At 44.5% G+C, this 13,709-nt stretch overlaps 5 protein-coding genes across 5 annotated transcripts; 2 read left to right on the top strand and 3 right to left on the bottom strand.

Annotated features, from left to right (window-relative positions):
* BDR25DRAFT_99498 (uncharacterized protein) lies at window positions 1–1,419 on the top strand. Its single transcript, XM_033699361.1, has 2 exons — window positions 1–371; window positions 479–1,419. The coding sequence occupies exons 1-2, from the start codon at window positions 6–8 to the stop codon at window positions 1,211–1,213; spliced, it is 1,101 nt and encodes a 366-aa protein (XP_033540945.1). The 5' UTR covers window positions 1–5; the 3' UTR covers window positions 1,214–1,419.
* A 26-nt stretch (window positions 1,420–1,445) lies between these two features.
* On the bottom strand, window positions 1,446–2,424 carry BDR25DRAFT_307401 (uncharacterized protein). The gene has a single exon (XM_033690834.1). The coding sequence runs from the start codon at window positions 2,105–2,107 to the stop codon at window positions 1,625–1,627; it is 483 nt and encodes a 160-aa protein (XP_033540944.1). The 5' UTR covers window positions 2,108–2,424; the 3' UTR covers window positions 1,446–1,624.
* Window positions 2,425–4,914: 2,490 nt separating this feature from the next.
* Window positions 4,915–7,732, top strand: BDR25DRAFT_396885 (uncharacterized protein; the record flags this gene model as incomplete). The annotated part of the gene is made up of 17 exons (XM_033698465.1): window positions 4,915–5,466; window positions 5,495–5,542; window positions 5,574–5,605; window positions 5,646–5,708; window positions 5,766–5,844; window positions 5,875–5,990; window positions 6,028–6,159; window positions 6,315–6,389; window positions 6,444–6,833; window positions 6,904–6,995; window positions 7,060–7,111; window positions 7,152–7,229; window positions 7,268–7,337; window positions 7,366–7,469; window positions 7,506–7,559; window positions 7,586–7,635; window positions 7,671–7,732. The coding sequence occupies 17 exons, from the start codon at window positions 4,915–4,917 to the stop codon at window positions 7,730–7,732; spliced, it is 2,049 nt and encodes a 682-aa protein (XP_033540943.1).
* Window positions 7,733–7,759: 27 nt separating this feature from the next.
* On the bottom strand, window positions 7,760–10,072 carry BDR25DRAFT_337599 (4-coumarate-CoA ligase-like protein). Its single transcript, XM_033693204.1, has 5 exons — window positions 9,824–10,072; window positions 9,617–9,754; window positions 8,987–9,475; window positions 8,729–8,890; window positions 7,760–8,650 (listed from the first exon to the last, which is right to left on the bottom strand). The coding sequence occupies exons 1-5, from the start codon at window positions 9,914–9,916 to the stop codon at window positions 7,784–7,786; spliced, it is 1,749 nt and encodes a 582-aa protein (XP_033540942.1). The 5' UTR covers window positions 9,917–10,072; the 3' UTR covers window positions 7,760–7,783.
* A 193-nt stretch (window positions 10,073–10,265) lies between these two features.
* BDR25DRAFT_99478 (uncharacterized protein) lies at window positions 10,266–10,799 on the bottom strand. Its single transcript, XM_033699360.1, has one exon. It carries the CDS (start codon window positions 10,628–10,630, stop codon window positions 10,316–10,318), a length of 315 nt encoding a protein of 104 aa, XP_033540941.1. The 5' UTR covers window positions 10,631–10,799; the 3' UTR covers window positions 10,266–10,315.
* Between the last annotated feature and the right edge of the window lie 2,910 nt (window positions 10,800–13,709).

Here is a 13,709-nt window from a genome sequence, read left to right as displayed (position 1 = left end):
GAGACATGGGGAAAATGGAAGTCATGTCGCCAGATCACCTCGAGCTCTTGCGGAGCTCCGCCTTTGAATCAGAACACGCCCAGCTTTACGACTCGTCGTACATGCAGCATGAGGCTGCCGCGCTGGCCCTGGAGAGCGACATTGAGAACTCGCTTGCCAGCATCTCACCAGATGGGAACTCGGACGAACACAGGCGGATTGCCCGCACGCAAATCTTCATCCACAGGGAGCGACAGAAGGCACTGCGGCCGCATCTGGAGAGCGGGAGTGGTGTTGAGGATGGAGAGGGTCGCGAGTGTGTGTTTGTTCCCGCGCCAATGCATTGGGGAGCTAATGGAGACTTGGATGAGGAGAGTGGTAGCTTGTCTTCTGTAAGTACCTTCTCTCGCTCAAATCAAGCAATTCAATTTTAATTTTCTGGTGGTTCATTGTATTTTCTGCTTTCGCTGCTCTGAGCTGGGACTAATGATGCTCCTAGGTCCACAACCTCCTCACGTGGCAAGCCTCCTACTCTCCGCTCTCCTATACCCCCATGTACGACGAACTCCCCTCCCCGGATATCCCCTACTACTCCATGCTGGACCCAACGCAGCCACCAATCACCTACCACCTCCACCGAACGCGCGAATGGACAACCTCCGGTTGCCGGAAATACATCTACAGCGCGCGCGAATACTCAGACAAGTACTCCCTCTACATGCTAGAAACCTCACACCGCGGCGACAACCAAGTCAATGCGGCGGAATTCTACCGCGTTGCCGAGTTCCCCACACCCTGCATCTCAATCATACTATCTGGCATCGACAAACGTGACAGCAACGCCGCCTACAAATCCCGCTGCATCCATCTCCGCGGCCCGTTCGCCACACCCATAAAAGAATACCCGGACCGACAGCAAAAAATCCCATGGTCCCCCCGACGATTCACTTACGGCGGGAGGCGCTTCGTCTGGAAACCGGGCGACCCGCACGACGATGTGATGCCAGAGACGCTATACGAGTTCCAGAACGATTGGGCGAAGCCGGGAAGTCGGACGGGGAAGCGGCTGGACGATGCGAAAGAGCGACCTTTAGTGTGGGGGGAAAAGAAGAGGAAGGGGAAGGTGGAGAGTTATACGATTCATTTTGCAGGCGGGGTAGATCAGGTGTTTAGGGAGATGTTATTGGCGAGTCAGATGGTGAGGCAAGTGTGTCTTTTTACGGCCATGGAGTGAAAACACTTTCCCTTCTTCCCCGTGAAGTTTTGAGGGGGTTCAAGGGGATTATCGCTGAGCAAGCGATGGATTATGAACGGCTATGCAAACTTGGGCATCGGATCAGTCACAGGACTTTGGGCATGGATACCAGGCGTTATGGTGCAGTACCGGGCAAATTGTACGGAGTAAGCAAGGCATCTCGGAATCTGGGGGCTATTTTCGAGAACGCGCTTTTTCGACTTTCTCCGTGGGTTGAAGGCTATTATTTTCATGGGCACGGAATCATTACACTCTGCTATTTCACAGAGCTCGCACGTAGAGAGACATAAAGCCAGCTAGCTACGCTCCCCATTTAACAGAATCAATAAAAAGAAGATACCAAACACACCAATCAAACAAGCCCATAGAATTGAACACAAACAGATCAGGTCACTCTCCAACTGCCTCCCACGCACTCAACGGATCCGCCCAAATCTCCCAATGCCCAAACCTCCCTTCAGCATCGAAATCAGAAAACCGATATATGAACTGCTCATGCCACCGCTTCCCAGTCTTCACACTACTGAACTCTGCACTCCCGACTACACTCACCAAGCCCGTCCCTCCACCCGCCTCCGCATCCACGATAAACCCATCCGCAGGAGGAAATGTATCCGCATGCATATGCATGTCCAACGTCTGTGCTAGAACAGTGAAGTAATTGATACAGCCGTCTTTCCCCTCAAACGTCTTCCCTAGAAACGGAAGCCGTGACGAAGCCCATGTAGGCCCGTGTTCTGTGATATGCGGCGGAGTAGTAGCAGAGAAATAGGCATCCAGCAGCTGTGATGGTGGAGGTGGCGACAGTAGTGCAGTGCAGAAGTTTTGCGTTCTGTTTCGCAGCAGGGTGCTGCGGGTGGCGTTGGGTGTCATGTTGACTGACCTGTTGTACCCCTGCGACTGCGACGATGCGGTGTGGGTGATGGGTGCCAGGCGGGCGTATGCGGCGGCTGTGTGCGTGTAAGGGTGTAAGTGGTCGGGTTCAATAAGGGCTGGAGGGGGCGTCGATTAGAGATGTGAGTGAGATTTGAGTAAGAATTTAGGGCTGGAGGGAGGGGTTGTGTGCAATGATGATCGTGGTCCCTTTTCACAGGTGACAGCTAATTCTCCTAGAGGGATTGGAGAAGCGTGATTATTGATCGGAGGTGGTCAATTGGATGACTGTAACTGCTTAATTGGGGCTTTACTACTAGTCAGGAGATGGCATGAGAGATTGAGGCATCACGGAACTTTGGCCAGAATTTTGGTGAGGGCGAAGCTGATGATTAAAGAGTGATTACGTCAGTGGCGGATTACCCGTTTTTCTCGCTTGACGCACGGCCTCACCTGGCGCACGGATTTCAGCCAATATCCTCACATAGATTTAAAGCTCTAGAGCTCACTATAATTTAAATTATCACAAGATTTTGTAGAGTAACAGGCAATAGGGTACAGCAAATAAAACTACGTTATTATCTAGTCGCAATACCTAGTAGGAAGGCTGATCTGTTGCCCTCAGCGATTTGTTAGCTGGGGGGCAGCGATAACCTCTACAACTAATTCCTTATTACCACTATTATCCTAAGGACTAAGAGAATGCTGTTTGCTCCTTTTTTTAGCCTGTTTAGCATATTAGATGTCCTTTTAGAGCTGCGCAGCTACTAATCTAGCTTGCTTGTTGTCCTCCTTCTCCTGCTGCTTCTAAGCCTGCTCTTAGAGTTAGATTTCCTTTGCAGTAGCCTTTATGCGCTGTCTCTCCTCTATAACCTGCTCCTTCTCTGCTTTCTTTACAGCTTTGCGCTTAGCATCTTTTTTTTTTTAAGTCTCTCTACTTTTACTGCTTTTACTTTTTTTATTTTTTACTTATAAGCTTACTAGACTTTGTTTAGGCTCTAAAAAATTACTTTACTATTTAAATTAAAAGAAAGTTTAAGCTAAAAAGCTTTACCCCTTTACTAATACTTTTTTTTATTAACTAGTGCTTTTTTAAGGCTGTAAACCTCTAGTTTTAAGAGGATATTCTATATAGATAGTAAGTAGATTGTTTGTAAAAGCTGCTAAGCCTTAGAGTTATATATATTATTAACAACTAATCTTAAAAGCTTAGTAATTTTCCTCTAATCTTTAGCTATAAGCACTAACTTTAAGCTCTTACTAGAGAAAGGTCTCTTAGCTTTAGAGTTATTAAATTAGTCTAAAATAATATTAGGCTTAAAGAGATAAAGACTATAGGTTTTAAACTCTAAAAGAACATTCTTAGCAGTAAAAGCTCTCTTCTATGCTGCCTAGAACATGCAGAAGAAATTTCTCTTAGTAATAGCAAAGAAAGCTTAAGATTCTTCTATAAACTATACTATTTTATAAGTATAAGCTTATAAAAAAGGCCTAAACAAGTAAATATTAAGTAGCTAAAGTATATAAGTACTATAAAAAAAATAAATAGCTAAAAGAATCTTATTATTATTATAGTACTTAATAAACTTTATATTTATATAAGATCTATGTCTATTAAGAATAAAAAGTTAGTATCTTTACTACACCTTTAGTTTTATCTTTTTATTAAAGATTATCTTAAGCTATTAAAGCTTAAAGTTATTATTAGTCTATTTACTTAAAAATAAAGTAAAAAAAGCTTTATATATCTTAGAATTAAAGTCTTAAAGCTATAAGTCTTAAATGTTACCTATAACTACCTAGTAAATAAGGCCTAGAGAAAGAGAGAATCTATTAGTGTATATATAAGTAATTATTGTTATCTACTTGCAGTTACTGTTCTAAACTATCTGCTTAATCCTACTCTCTTTATACTTTTACTAGGAGAAGATCTGCTTTATCTTTAAGAGCACTTTAATTAAGAAGCTTTTTTTATCTATATTATACATGTCTTTTAGCTAGATATTGTATTGTTTAATCTTATACTTTAGAAGATTAAAATATAGTGCATATTTAAAGGCAGAATTAGCTCTCTTTTTTTTTTTATTAATGCTAGTAGTCTACTTTAATACTAGGTTAACTTAGTAACACTTAAGAAACTAGTTTAGCTATAAGCTCCCTACCTATTTACTGCTTATTTTAGTAGTAAAGTTGCGTAGCATGTTTCTTATAAAGGGTAGCCCTTACTTACATAGTCTTTTAATGTATTCTAAGAGCTCCCTCTTCTAACAGTTGTTTAAAAGTTGTTAATTCTTATATTACTCTGCACAGGAGCCTTAGACCCTGCGCTACCTTTGTAACAGTGTTTATTGTTTAACACTATATTTTTTTGCAACTTAAGTAATATTAACTTTTTCTCTAAACTCTAGGGATTCTAACGCTGCAAGCGCTTCTAAAATTAGGTCCATATTAGTGGAGTTAGTATTATGTGACAATTTTAGTGTTCCTGAGCAAAGTGTGCGCCAGGTGAGCCCGTGCGTCAAGCGAGAAAAACGGGTATGTAATATCGTGATTGCGCGCCCCTCTCCAAACTTTGACTCGTACTCTGAGTAGGGTTATGCATTGAGTAGACAACTCGCGAATACACGGCCTAGAAATCTTAGGATAGAACTCCTGTTTTACTATCGATTTTCGCAAGATGCCCCGCTCTTGAGGACTCACATCTATGACGCTCGACTTCTCACCTAACTAATTTGGACCGTGGTGCAGATGGACAAACACTATCCCTCGCATTAACCTTAAGGCCCCGTTGGCTAGATACATAAATCATGTTTTTTTCTCCTACGAAGCTGCGATCTCGAAGATCCTCAAGGAAAGGCCCCCGATTATTACATCACCCATTGCCAAACAACCTCGGGAGCCAACTCATCAATTCTCTCTATCCCCAACACCTATGCAAGGCGTTCTTCCTAGCCAGTTGCCTATCATACTATTCTCACCCATCAACCAATCATCTTTCCAAAGCACACCCTCGGAAAGCCTCATCAACTGAGGCATTCCAAAACGGCCCCCAAAAAAGTGACCTCCAAGCGACCTCATCAATCTCACACGCAACAATCTCTATCTGCCCTCTCCTCTCATCCACGCGCGCACAGAACAGAACCAACAATCTCAGTCTCACAAGAGGTCAGGTCAGGCCCAGAGCCATTTTCTTACTCACATACCCAGTTGTACCTCCGCCTTGCTCGTCCGCCCTCTCGCGTGCCTGCTTGCAGCGGCAGGATATATGCAACGCAGCCAGCCTAGCTGGTCCCCGCGAAATTCTCCGTCAGACCGGTCGGCTTCGGAAATGCCGATTTGGGACGGACGAATACTCGCGAGTGGGTGCGACGATCAGCAAGCTCCCAGTCCCAACAGTTTGGATTTGATAACGGCATGGATAGCCAGAGGATTGTGGTTGCAGCGCCACGAGGGAACTAATGTCCAGGGGCGATCTTTTGCTGGTAAGGGGTTAGAGAGGTGTGTGCTGTAGATTGAGGCCACGAGAACAGGCATGCAGGTGTAGACTGGGGAGCAGCGAATTAGAGGGGGCTCGGGGGTTTGGAGGGGTTGGAGCGAAGGTGTGGGATGGTAAGCTTAAGATTGCACTTTATGCGCTTAGGCGAATGATGGGGCTTAGGATTTGGGATATCAAGTTCAAGGTTTCTTGGTATTTCTTGGTACGGATGCTCTGCCAGAATGAGCGTCTTACGGCGCAAGTAAGTTCGGGTCTCGAGGTCTGATGACAGCATGCATCTAGGCCGGTAGTTCCATCAAACATCTCCTACTCCCGTCCGTCGGTGCCGACACGCATGGATAATTTCCTGTCGCCAAGCCTCCTCCCGCGGCTGAGCCCTACGTCCATGTTCTCCTCTCACCAATCTATCGGCGACTCCCTTCAGTTCGTATAATTCTATCAGAAACCCGCTTTACGCGGAAGGAGTCGCCCAATGCCCCCACACTCGTATTCCATATCCGCGTCGGAATTTCAAAGTAGAGATGCATCTCCTCCGTGAGGACTCCGTGAGGACTCCGTGAGGATGTTTCACTGTCTGGCAGCAGATCTTCAAAGCTTAGGACTAAAACAGCATAGAAGGAGGAAGAGAGAAAGGCTCTCTTGCAAAGCGCAACACGCTATAGTAAAGGTATTCCATTTTTGGGGGCTGGTAGATTCCACCTAGTATTTTAGACCAGCAACTTTCCTCTCCCGCGTGAAAAACTACGCATTGTTTCTAAAAACTCCGACAACGAGGTTGAAGAGAAGGTGAATTAGGAGCAGAAAGATTGAAAGGGAGGTTATATACACAGAGTCACCGAGCCCTAACATCCTTGCGTATTGGTTGTTGCGGCGAGTGTGCTCTTCGCTCAATACACTTCTCACGTGCCACATTCTCACGCGCTACACTCCCACGCTGGGGTTCTCTCAATCCATCTATCACTCCCTATCAACTAACTCTTTTCATAATAAAACTACCATCGGTCTTTTCATCTTACCTCCTCTTCTTGATCCGAAACCCACCTTCCGCCCACACCTCGTTGAATTCTCAATCAAGAAATCCCCGCCCATAGCGCACATGAGACATTTCACACTCATTTTTCAACCCCAGTCCCATCACACACCCCAGCCTCATTCCACTTCTTATATCAAGCAAGTGGTGTGCTGTTTTAGCACACCGTCGATGTATCTAACTCTCGCTCTTGAGAAAGAGTGTGCGTGTGTGTGAGAAAGAGATAGACATGGTAACTAACCCGTCTATCTGTATTCCAAACCACTCCAGAAGCAAGGACACACCACAATTGTATGATAGATTTTCTCCGCCCGAGCCGACATGCGCCACCATGAACCTTGGTTTTTGGCTACTGAGGAGGGGTGGGGGACATTCCTATCTAGATTGCGCTTTCCCAGTATAACACAGGACAGGTGACGACGGGAGTTAAAAGCGACCTGGAGGGTAGAGTGAAGCCAAAGTGCGTTTGCGAAGCCGCGTGAAATATTGTTTTATATACCTCAAACCGCAATCCCCAGCCTGCGGGCCGAGTCCGGAGCCTACGAGATCGCAGCCATCACCCAATACCCTACCCGTACCACGCTTTTAGACTGCAAGTTACTTGACTAGCCAGCCAGTCGCGAGTCCCATTCAGTAATCGTCGAACCTTAGAAGTGTGTATAAACCCTACCTGCAATCGCTCAAAGTTCACTTTCTCACACTGCGTTTTGCTTTCGGAATGAACCCTCCTAGGAGGAGCAACGCGTGGTCTCTTGGCATCTTAAAACGTGGTTGAGTGACTTAAATGTCTCGCTTTTTGCTTGGGAAACAAGCCGCAATACACCTCAAATGGTGTCGTGAATGTGAGAGGTGAAAGTATGCGATGTGTGAAGACTAGAAGACAATTATGTGGACTTGATGATGGGAAAGATGAAGAGCTGGGACAAGTGATTCCTGAACTCTGAAGGAAGAGCGTCGCGAAAGACGACTTAGAAGAACTATTCGGAAAGCGGCGGACATACGGTAGCAAAGGACTAAGGGTGGAATCGAGAGCACAGTGGGAATTTACGCCGAGACTTCATTCAAGACTCCTCAGATCCATCGACGTGGAGACGTGTGAAGAAGTATCTCCTATTACTCCACTTCTACAGCTACCTCCCTATCTATAAATCTAAATCCTCGCCCCCATCTCTCTCCTCGCCATCTCCCTTAACTCCTTCTTCAAAATTTTCCCACTCGCATTCTTTGGAATCGCCTCTAAAAATATCACCCCACCATCTAACTGCTTATATCCTGCCAACTTCTCCCTCATATACAAGTTCACGTCTTTTTCCATCAAAGCACTCCCCTTCTTCCGCACCAAATACGCTCTTGGGACCTCACTTCCTGACCTACCAGCATCTCCTATTCTTCCAGCGCCCTCACTGCCAGTTTGAGTATCTGCACTCTCCCCACTCCCATCTCCACCAGCCGGCACCCCCAAAACTGCCGCATCCGCAATATCCGGATGCATTAGCAGAACACCCTCAAGTTCCGCCGGCGCAACCTGAAATCCCCTAACTTTAATCAACTCCTTCTTCCGATCAACAATATACCACAACCCATTCTCCCTTCTCCTAACCGCAATATCACCGGTATGAAAATAGCCCTCTTGGTCCCAACTCTCCCGATTCGCCGCCTCATTTTCAAAATACCCTTTCACGATCAACGGCCCCCTTACGCACAGCTCTCCGGGGATATCATACCCAGAAACATCCCGCCCAAAGTCATCTACGAGTTTAGCGTCGAGGTTAGGTAGGAAGCGGCCGACGGAGCCGGTGGGGTCGTGCTCAGGGTAATGGATCATGGTAGCGATGCAAGAAGTTTCGCTCATGCCCCAGACTTGGTTGAAGGGGGCGGAGGAGCGGAGGAGAGCTTTGAAGCGGGCCTGGGGCGAGGGGGCGAGGGGGGCAGCGCCAACCCAGGCGTACCGGATGGAGTGCAGGGAGTAGGCTTTTGTGAGGGGGGAGTTGATGATTTGAATTACCATTGGGGGAACCTGACAATGTTAGGAGATTTTGGGATTGGGCACTTTTTTTTTAGGGGGTGGGGATAGAGGGATTGGGAAGGGGCTTACTAGGTTTCCTTCGGTGATTTGAAAGCGTTCAACGTTGCGGAGCCATGACTCGAGGTCAAATCGCTTCATTATGAATGTTTTCATGCCACCGCGCAGAGGGGAAGTGTGAGCGCGTGGAACATTCGAGACGTGAAACATTGGCGTACACAATAGCCTCACAACCTGTAGTAATCATCAATTATCAGTCAACTTACGCAGGCTAGACGTCATCCCATGCAGTTTCGAAGCCCAAATAGGAACGAACAGAACTAGACTCACATCATAATCCCTTTCCTTATACTCCAAAACCATAGTATGCTGCGCCACAAAATTATAATGGCTCATATCCACCGCCTTAGGCAACCCGGTCGTCCCACTACTAAACAGCCTCGCTGCAGTCTTCCTCTTACTCCTCTCTTCGTCATCCCACCTCTCCCAATCACACTCCCCACACTCCATCAAACTCCTCCAACTTCTCAACCCACCCCATTTCTCCTCACTTCCCAGCTCCTCAACCCATCTACTCGAGCAGTTAGAGGACGTGGAGAGAGGCGTGTGGTGGTCGAAGACGAAAATCCGGGACGCCGGGATGTTGCATTCTTTCGCGGCTTTGAGGGCGTTGGGGAGGAGGTCGGGTTCGACGAGTAGGGCGCGGACGGCGGCGGTTTTAAAGGCGTGAGTGAGTTCGTAGGTGGTATGGGAAGGGTTGGAACCGGCAAATATGCCGCCGAAGGAGATTATTCCCAGGAAGGCCATGGAGTAGTAGATCTGGGCGGATGTTTAGGGAATGTGGAAGGAGCAATAAGGTTATGTGACTATGAGAGGGGTTTAAATTATGGGGAAGTTGAAAAGTACACGGAGTGAACTAGAAGCGAGTTCTTCAAAGAGTTAGAAAAGAGTGAGACCGACATCATTGAACGACAACATGCAAACACAATCATCCTCCTTTAGCCCAATAGTCTTAAAACCTGCACACAACTTCCTCACCGTCGATCTTGCCTGTCGTGAACATATTGTACGAGATGGATCTGCGGCGTCGATGTATATCTAACCACCAATATCAGCGTGTCGGTTCAAGGCAATCAAGCAACGAAAGGTCAAACAAGTATGCCTCACAGGCTTATCCTGATCATACGTCTGCCCATCAAACATCCAAGACAATAAGTCCTTATTTGGAATAGCAATATGCTCTTCCGCGAGAAACGGCATTATCACCGGCTGTGGCTTGCAACAGTACCTAAGCAGGCTCAAGCCAAGGGGCTAGAACTGGAATTTGGGGTGTGGATTGAGGAGTACATACCGAGCAGCCTCTCCATGTGAACGAAGAAGTAGCCGTAGAGGCTCAAGCGAGTCGAGGATATTCTGTCAGTGACGGCTCTCTATGCACGTTTCCGAGCTCGGAGAGGCTCGAGATCCGAGGCATGGCGGTGCGGGGCAATTCATTGAGGCGACGTGAACTAACAGCTAACCCACCCCTCACTCAACCTAACCCAATCCAATCTCCGATAGCTCCGCTGCACACAAGTTTCCATCAGCATGTCTCATCACCATCCATATCCTCATCCATCCCCACCACCCCCCTAATCCAATCCAACTCAATCAGCCTATTTACCCCCTCCCAATAACCTCCCCTTGCAACAAGACCGGCTTCTCACTACTAAAATTCTCGACATCTCCCATAACCTTCGCAGTGCCCTCATCCTTCAACGCCTCTGCAAAAGCCTCTTGACTCTCCCACTCCATCAAGGCGTGCACACTGTAAGGCGCATCTACAGAGAGTTGAGTGACGCTCCATGATTTGAGGCCGTATTTAGTCCAGGTGTCGGCGACTAGTGGCATGTGGGTGGAGAGGTAGTAGGAGATATCGAAGGTGCTGCTGGCGGTTTTGGGGTAGAGGACTGAGACTGTGGCGCCTTTCGACATCTTTGGGGGCAGAATTGGGTGCTGGTGAGGGGGAGCAAGTGAACGGGTGGTCTTATGATTGGAGGTGAGGGACGTACGAATGAGGTTTGGGAAGGTAGGCGGTTTAATGTTGTGAGTTTGAGCTTGAGCCTGAACCTCGAGATGGACTGGGAAGACGTGCTATTTAAACAAAAGCCATCGAATATCGTACCAGGGTGTAATCTGCCTTCATGCTTCACCCCGCTATTTCGCGTGAAGGTTGAGATGCCTCATTTGCTGAAGTAGGAGAGAGGCCTTCCCTATGCTAGCGGATCTGGGAAACATGACATTCCAAATAGGAATGCGCTAAGCACTCATAGGCTGTGGAGAGTGGAGTATGCAAGCCACCTAAGCTACCTGACTTGTGAAGGTTCTTGCGATCGCGCTGATAATGTTAAGCGTGCTGTAATTCCTACTATCGCAAGGTTTATGAGATAAGCTTTCTCTTGCCTTCACCCTCGGCACCTCTCCTTTATCGTCTCGCTGGATAGACAGCTCTCTCGACATGCCTCTTGGCTGTTTCAAGCAGTCTTTGCCCCGCTGAACCACAATTTCAAGCAAGACACGAGACATTTACTAGACAACGTGGGGGTCTAAAGCACTCAACAGTCAATCGTGCTTTTCACATTTTCTTTTATTCCCATTCTGGAGCAAGACGAATGATAGATCGAAGAGATCGGGTTCTCGAGAAAGTATTTACATGCCCTTCATCACTTGATCATACTCCAACTCCCATCCACTTTCGTCCTCAAACACCCTAATCCCTCAAACCATTGGAGAACAAACTCAATCATGGACATAGTAGAGTACTTTTATAGAAATTTCCATCATAACCCGCACGGACAGACAATCGAGCAAGGAAACCAACCTCCCCAATTCCAAACACCATCATCACGAAAGCCCTTCCACAATTTCCAGTGTTGAGTGGTCCGAGCATATTCACCATTTGCTTGACTTCTATTTATTTTTCCAGTGAGCAGGACATTGTGGTACTCTCTCTCAGTGCTGGCGGGAATCGGTCCGAATCGATTATCCGGAATCACGTGGCGCTATCCTGGATCTGGATCAGATCCATGAATCAATCCAGCGCTAAGGCTAAATAGGCAACTATTTTAAATAATTAGTCTTTTACTTAATTTTTTATGCTATTATACTCTTAATAAGTTATATAATAAACATTTAATAAAAATTTAGCTTAAGATAATAAAATTCTATTTATAATAAAAGTAGTTAATAGCTTAAAATCTAAATAATAGAGAAAAAATGTATATTAAGCCTTACCTTATATAATAAGCATTATAAAAAGTATTTTTTTATATTTTATTATATAAAAACATAGACATTGCAATTTAGAACACTAAAAAGAATAATAAAAATAGCTAAGAGCAGTATAGCGCTAATAGCTGTAAAAAATGCATTTAGGTTTTTCCTACTACCTCTAACCTAAACGTACAAGCAGCTCTAGGAGTTGTAGTGTATACTATAAGTTACTCTCTCTATTATATAATAAGCTAACAATTTTAGATCTAGTAGAAACAGGTTCTCTCTACACTTTATAATAATGTTAAATACTATAGCAGCACTTTTTATGCCTTTTAATTAAATACTTACTACTTATTATACATTAATATAGTGTTAATTTAGACTTAACGTACTTTATAGGCGAGTTGCTTACACACCCAAGTTGCTTACTTTTGCCAAGACCCCACCCTAACAAACTCTATTATGGCCCATAACAACCCGCTCTAGCACTATATAGTATAGTACAGCCTAGAATATTATTTAGATACTACTTTTACTTCTTACTTACACGTTTGCGCGTTATGCCTAGTCTAATTACACTGTCTGCAGCGCCTTTAGAATAGCTTACCTACTTTAGCTTACACCTGCTTCTTTGCCTTTTTTCTATTACTACGCGCTTTAAACTTCTTTAGAGCTGTTAAGTGTAAGCCTTTCTAAATTATTAAAGTCTTTTTTACCTTAATCTGCTTTTTTTTATGTAATTTATGTTATATAGCAGCCTTATTAGTAACTTAAAGCTTAGTAATTTTCTATTACACTAACACTAGCTTATGCGTAATTATTACTGCCCTCTTTAAAACTTTTTTAAACACTTTAACTATAAAAGTTAGTAAACTATTTATATAATGTACTTTATAGGCGAGTTGCTCACACACCTGAGTTGCTTACTTTTGCCAAGACCCCACCCTAACAAACTCTATTATAGCCTATAACAACCTGCTCTGGCACTATATAGTACAGTACAGCCTAGAATATTATTTAGATACTACTTCTACTTCTTACTTACATATTTGCGTGTTATACCTAGCCTAATTGCACTGTCTGCAGCGTCTTTAGAATAGCTTACCTACTTTAGCTTACACCTGCTTCTTTGCCTTCTTCCTGTTACTACGCGCTCTAAACTCCTTTAAAGCTGTTAAGTGTAGGCTTTTTTAAATTATTAAAGTCTTTTTTACCTTAATCTACTTTTTTTTATGTAATTTATGTTATGTAGCAGCCTTATTAGCTACTTAAAGCTTAGTAATTTTCTATTATACTAATACTAGCTTATACATAATTATTACTGCTCTTTTTAAAACCTTTTTAAACACTTTAACTATAAAAGTTAGTAAACTATTTATATGCTTTTAAATTTTTATTTTTATAAGTGTCTGTACGCAGCAGCAGCGTCACGGCCTGGATACGAGCGATCGCGCACGGGCAGGATCACGTATCTATGTCACATAATGCTCGTGCGCGAACCTCTGTGCGCGAACATCTAGATATCCCCCTTTTTCTCTATACAGAGGAAAGATAAGAGTAATAGAACTAAAAACATATTACTTTTACCTTACTTACTTTATACACTGTGCATACTATACACTACTCTTACTTTTACTACTTAAGTGCTTATACTATAAGCAGCTAGCTATTAAAGCTTATTTAACACTAATTAGTAGTTAATTTAATTAACTATAAATTAGTAAAAGTAATAATAAAGTACTTATACTTTATAAAGTACTTTATTTTATTACTTATTTTTTAAAAAAAGTAATAATAA

Source organism: Lindgomyces ingoldianus (genome assembly GCF_010093535.1).
Source record: "Lindgomyces ingoldianus strain ATCC 200398 unplaced genomic scaffold BDR25scaffold_49, whole genome shotgun sequence".
NCBI classification, from domain to species: domain Eukaryota; kingdom Fungi; phylum Ascomycota; class Dothideomycetes; order Pleosporales; family Lindgomycetaceae; genus Lindgomyces; species Lindgomyces ingoldianus.
The sequence above is the reverse complement of the archived record's forward strand: the minus strand, read 5'-3'. Positions and strand labels throughout refer to the sequence as shown.

Excerpts from the sequence above, each read along its gene's own strand:
- BDR25DRAFT_99498 (XM_033699361.1), top strand. The coding sequence starts at position 6 with ATGGGGAAAATGGAAGTCATGTCGCCAGATCACCTCGAGCTCTTGCGG. Across the intron at positions 372-478 it reads AGAGTGGTAGCTTGTCTTCT|GTCCACAACCTCCTCACGTG; the intron begins GTAAGTACCTTC and ends TGATGCTCCTAG.
- BDR25DRAFT_307401 (XM_033690834.1), bottom strand. The coding sequence starts at position 2,107 with ATGACACCCAACGCCACCCGCAGCACCCTGCTGCGAAACAGAACGCAA.
- BDR25DRAFT_337599 (XM_033693204.1), bottom strand. The coding sequence starts at position 9,916 with ATGCCGTTTCTCGCGGAAGAGCATATTGCTATTCCAAATAAGGACTTA. Across the intron at positions 9,476-9,616 it reads GCATGTTGTCGTTCAATGAT|ATCTACTACTCCATGGCCTT; the intron begins GTCGGTCTCACT and ends ACATCCGCCCAG. Across the intron at positions 8,651-8,728 it reads AAATCACCGAAGGAAACCTA|GTTCCCCCAATGGTAATTCA; the intron begins GTAAGCCCCTTC and ends TAACATTGTCAG.
- BDR25DRAFT_99478 (XM_033699360.1), bottom strand. The coding sequence starts at position 10,630 with ATGTCGAAAGGCGCCACAGTCTCAGTCCTCTACCCCAAAACCGCCAGC.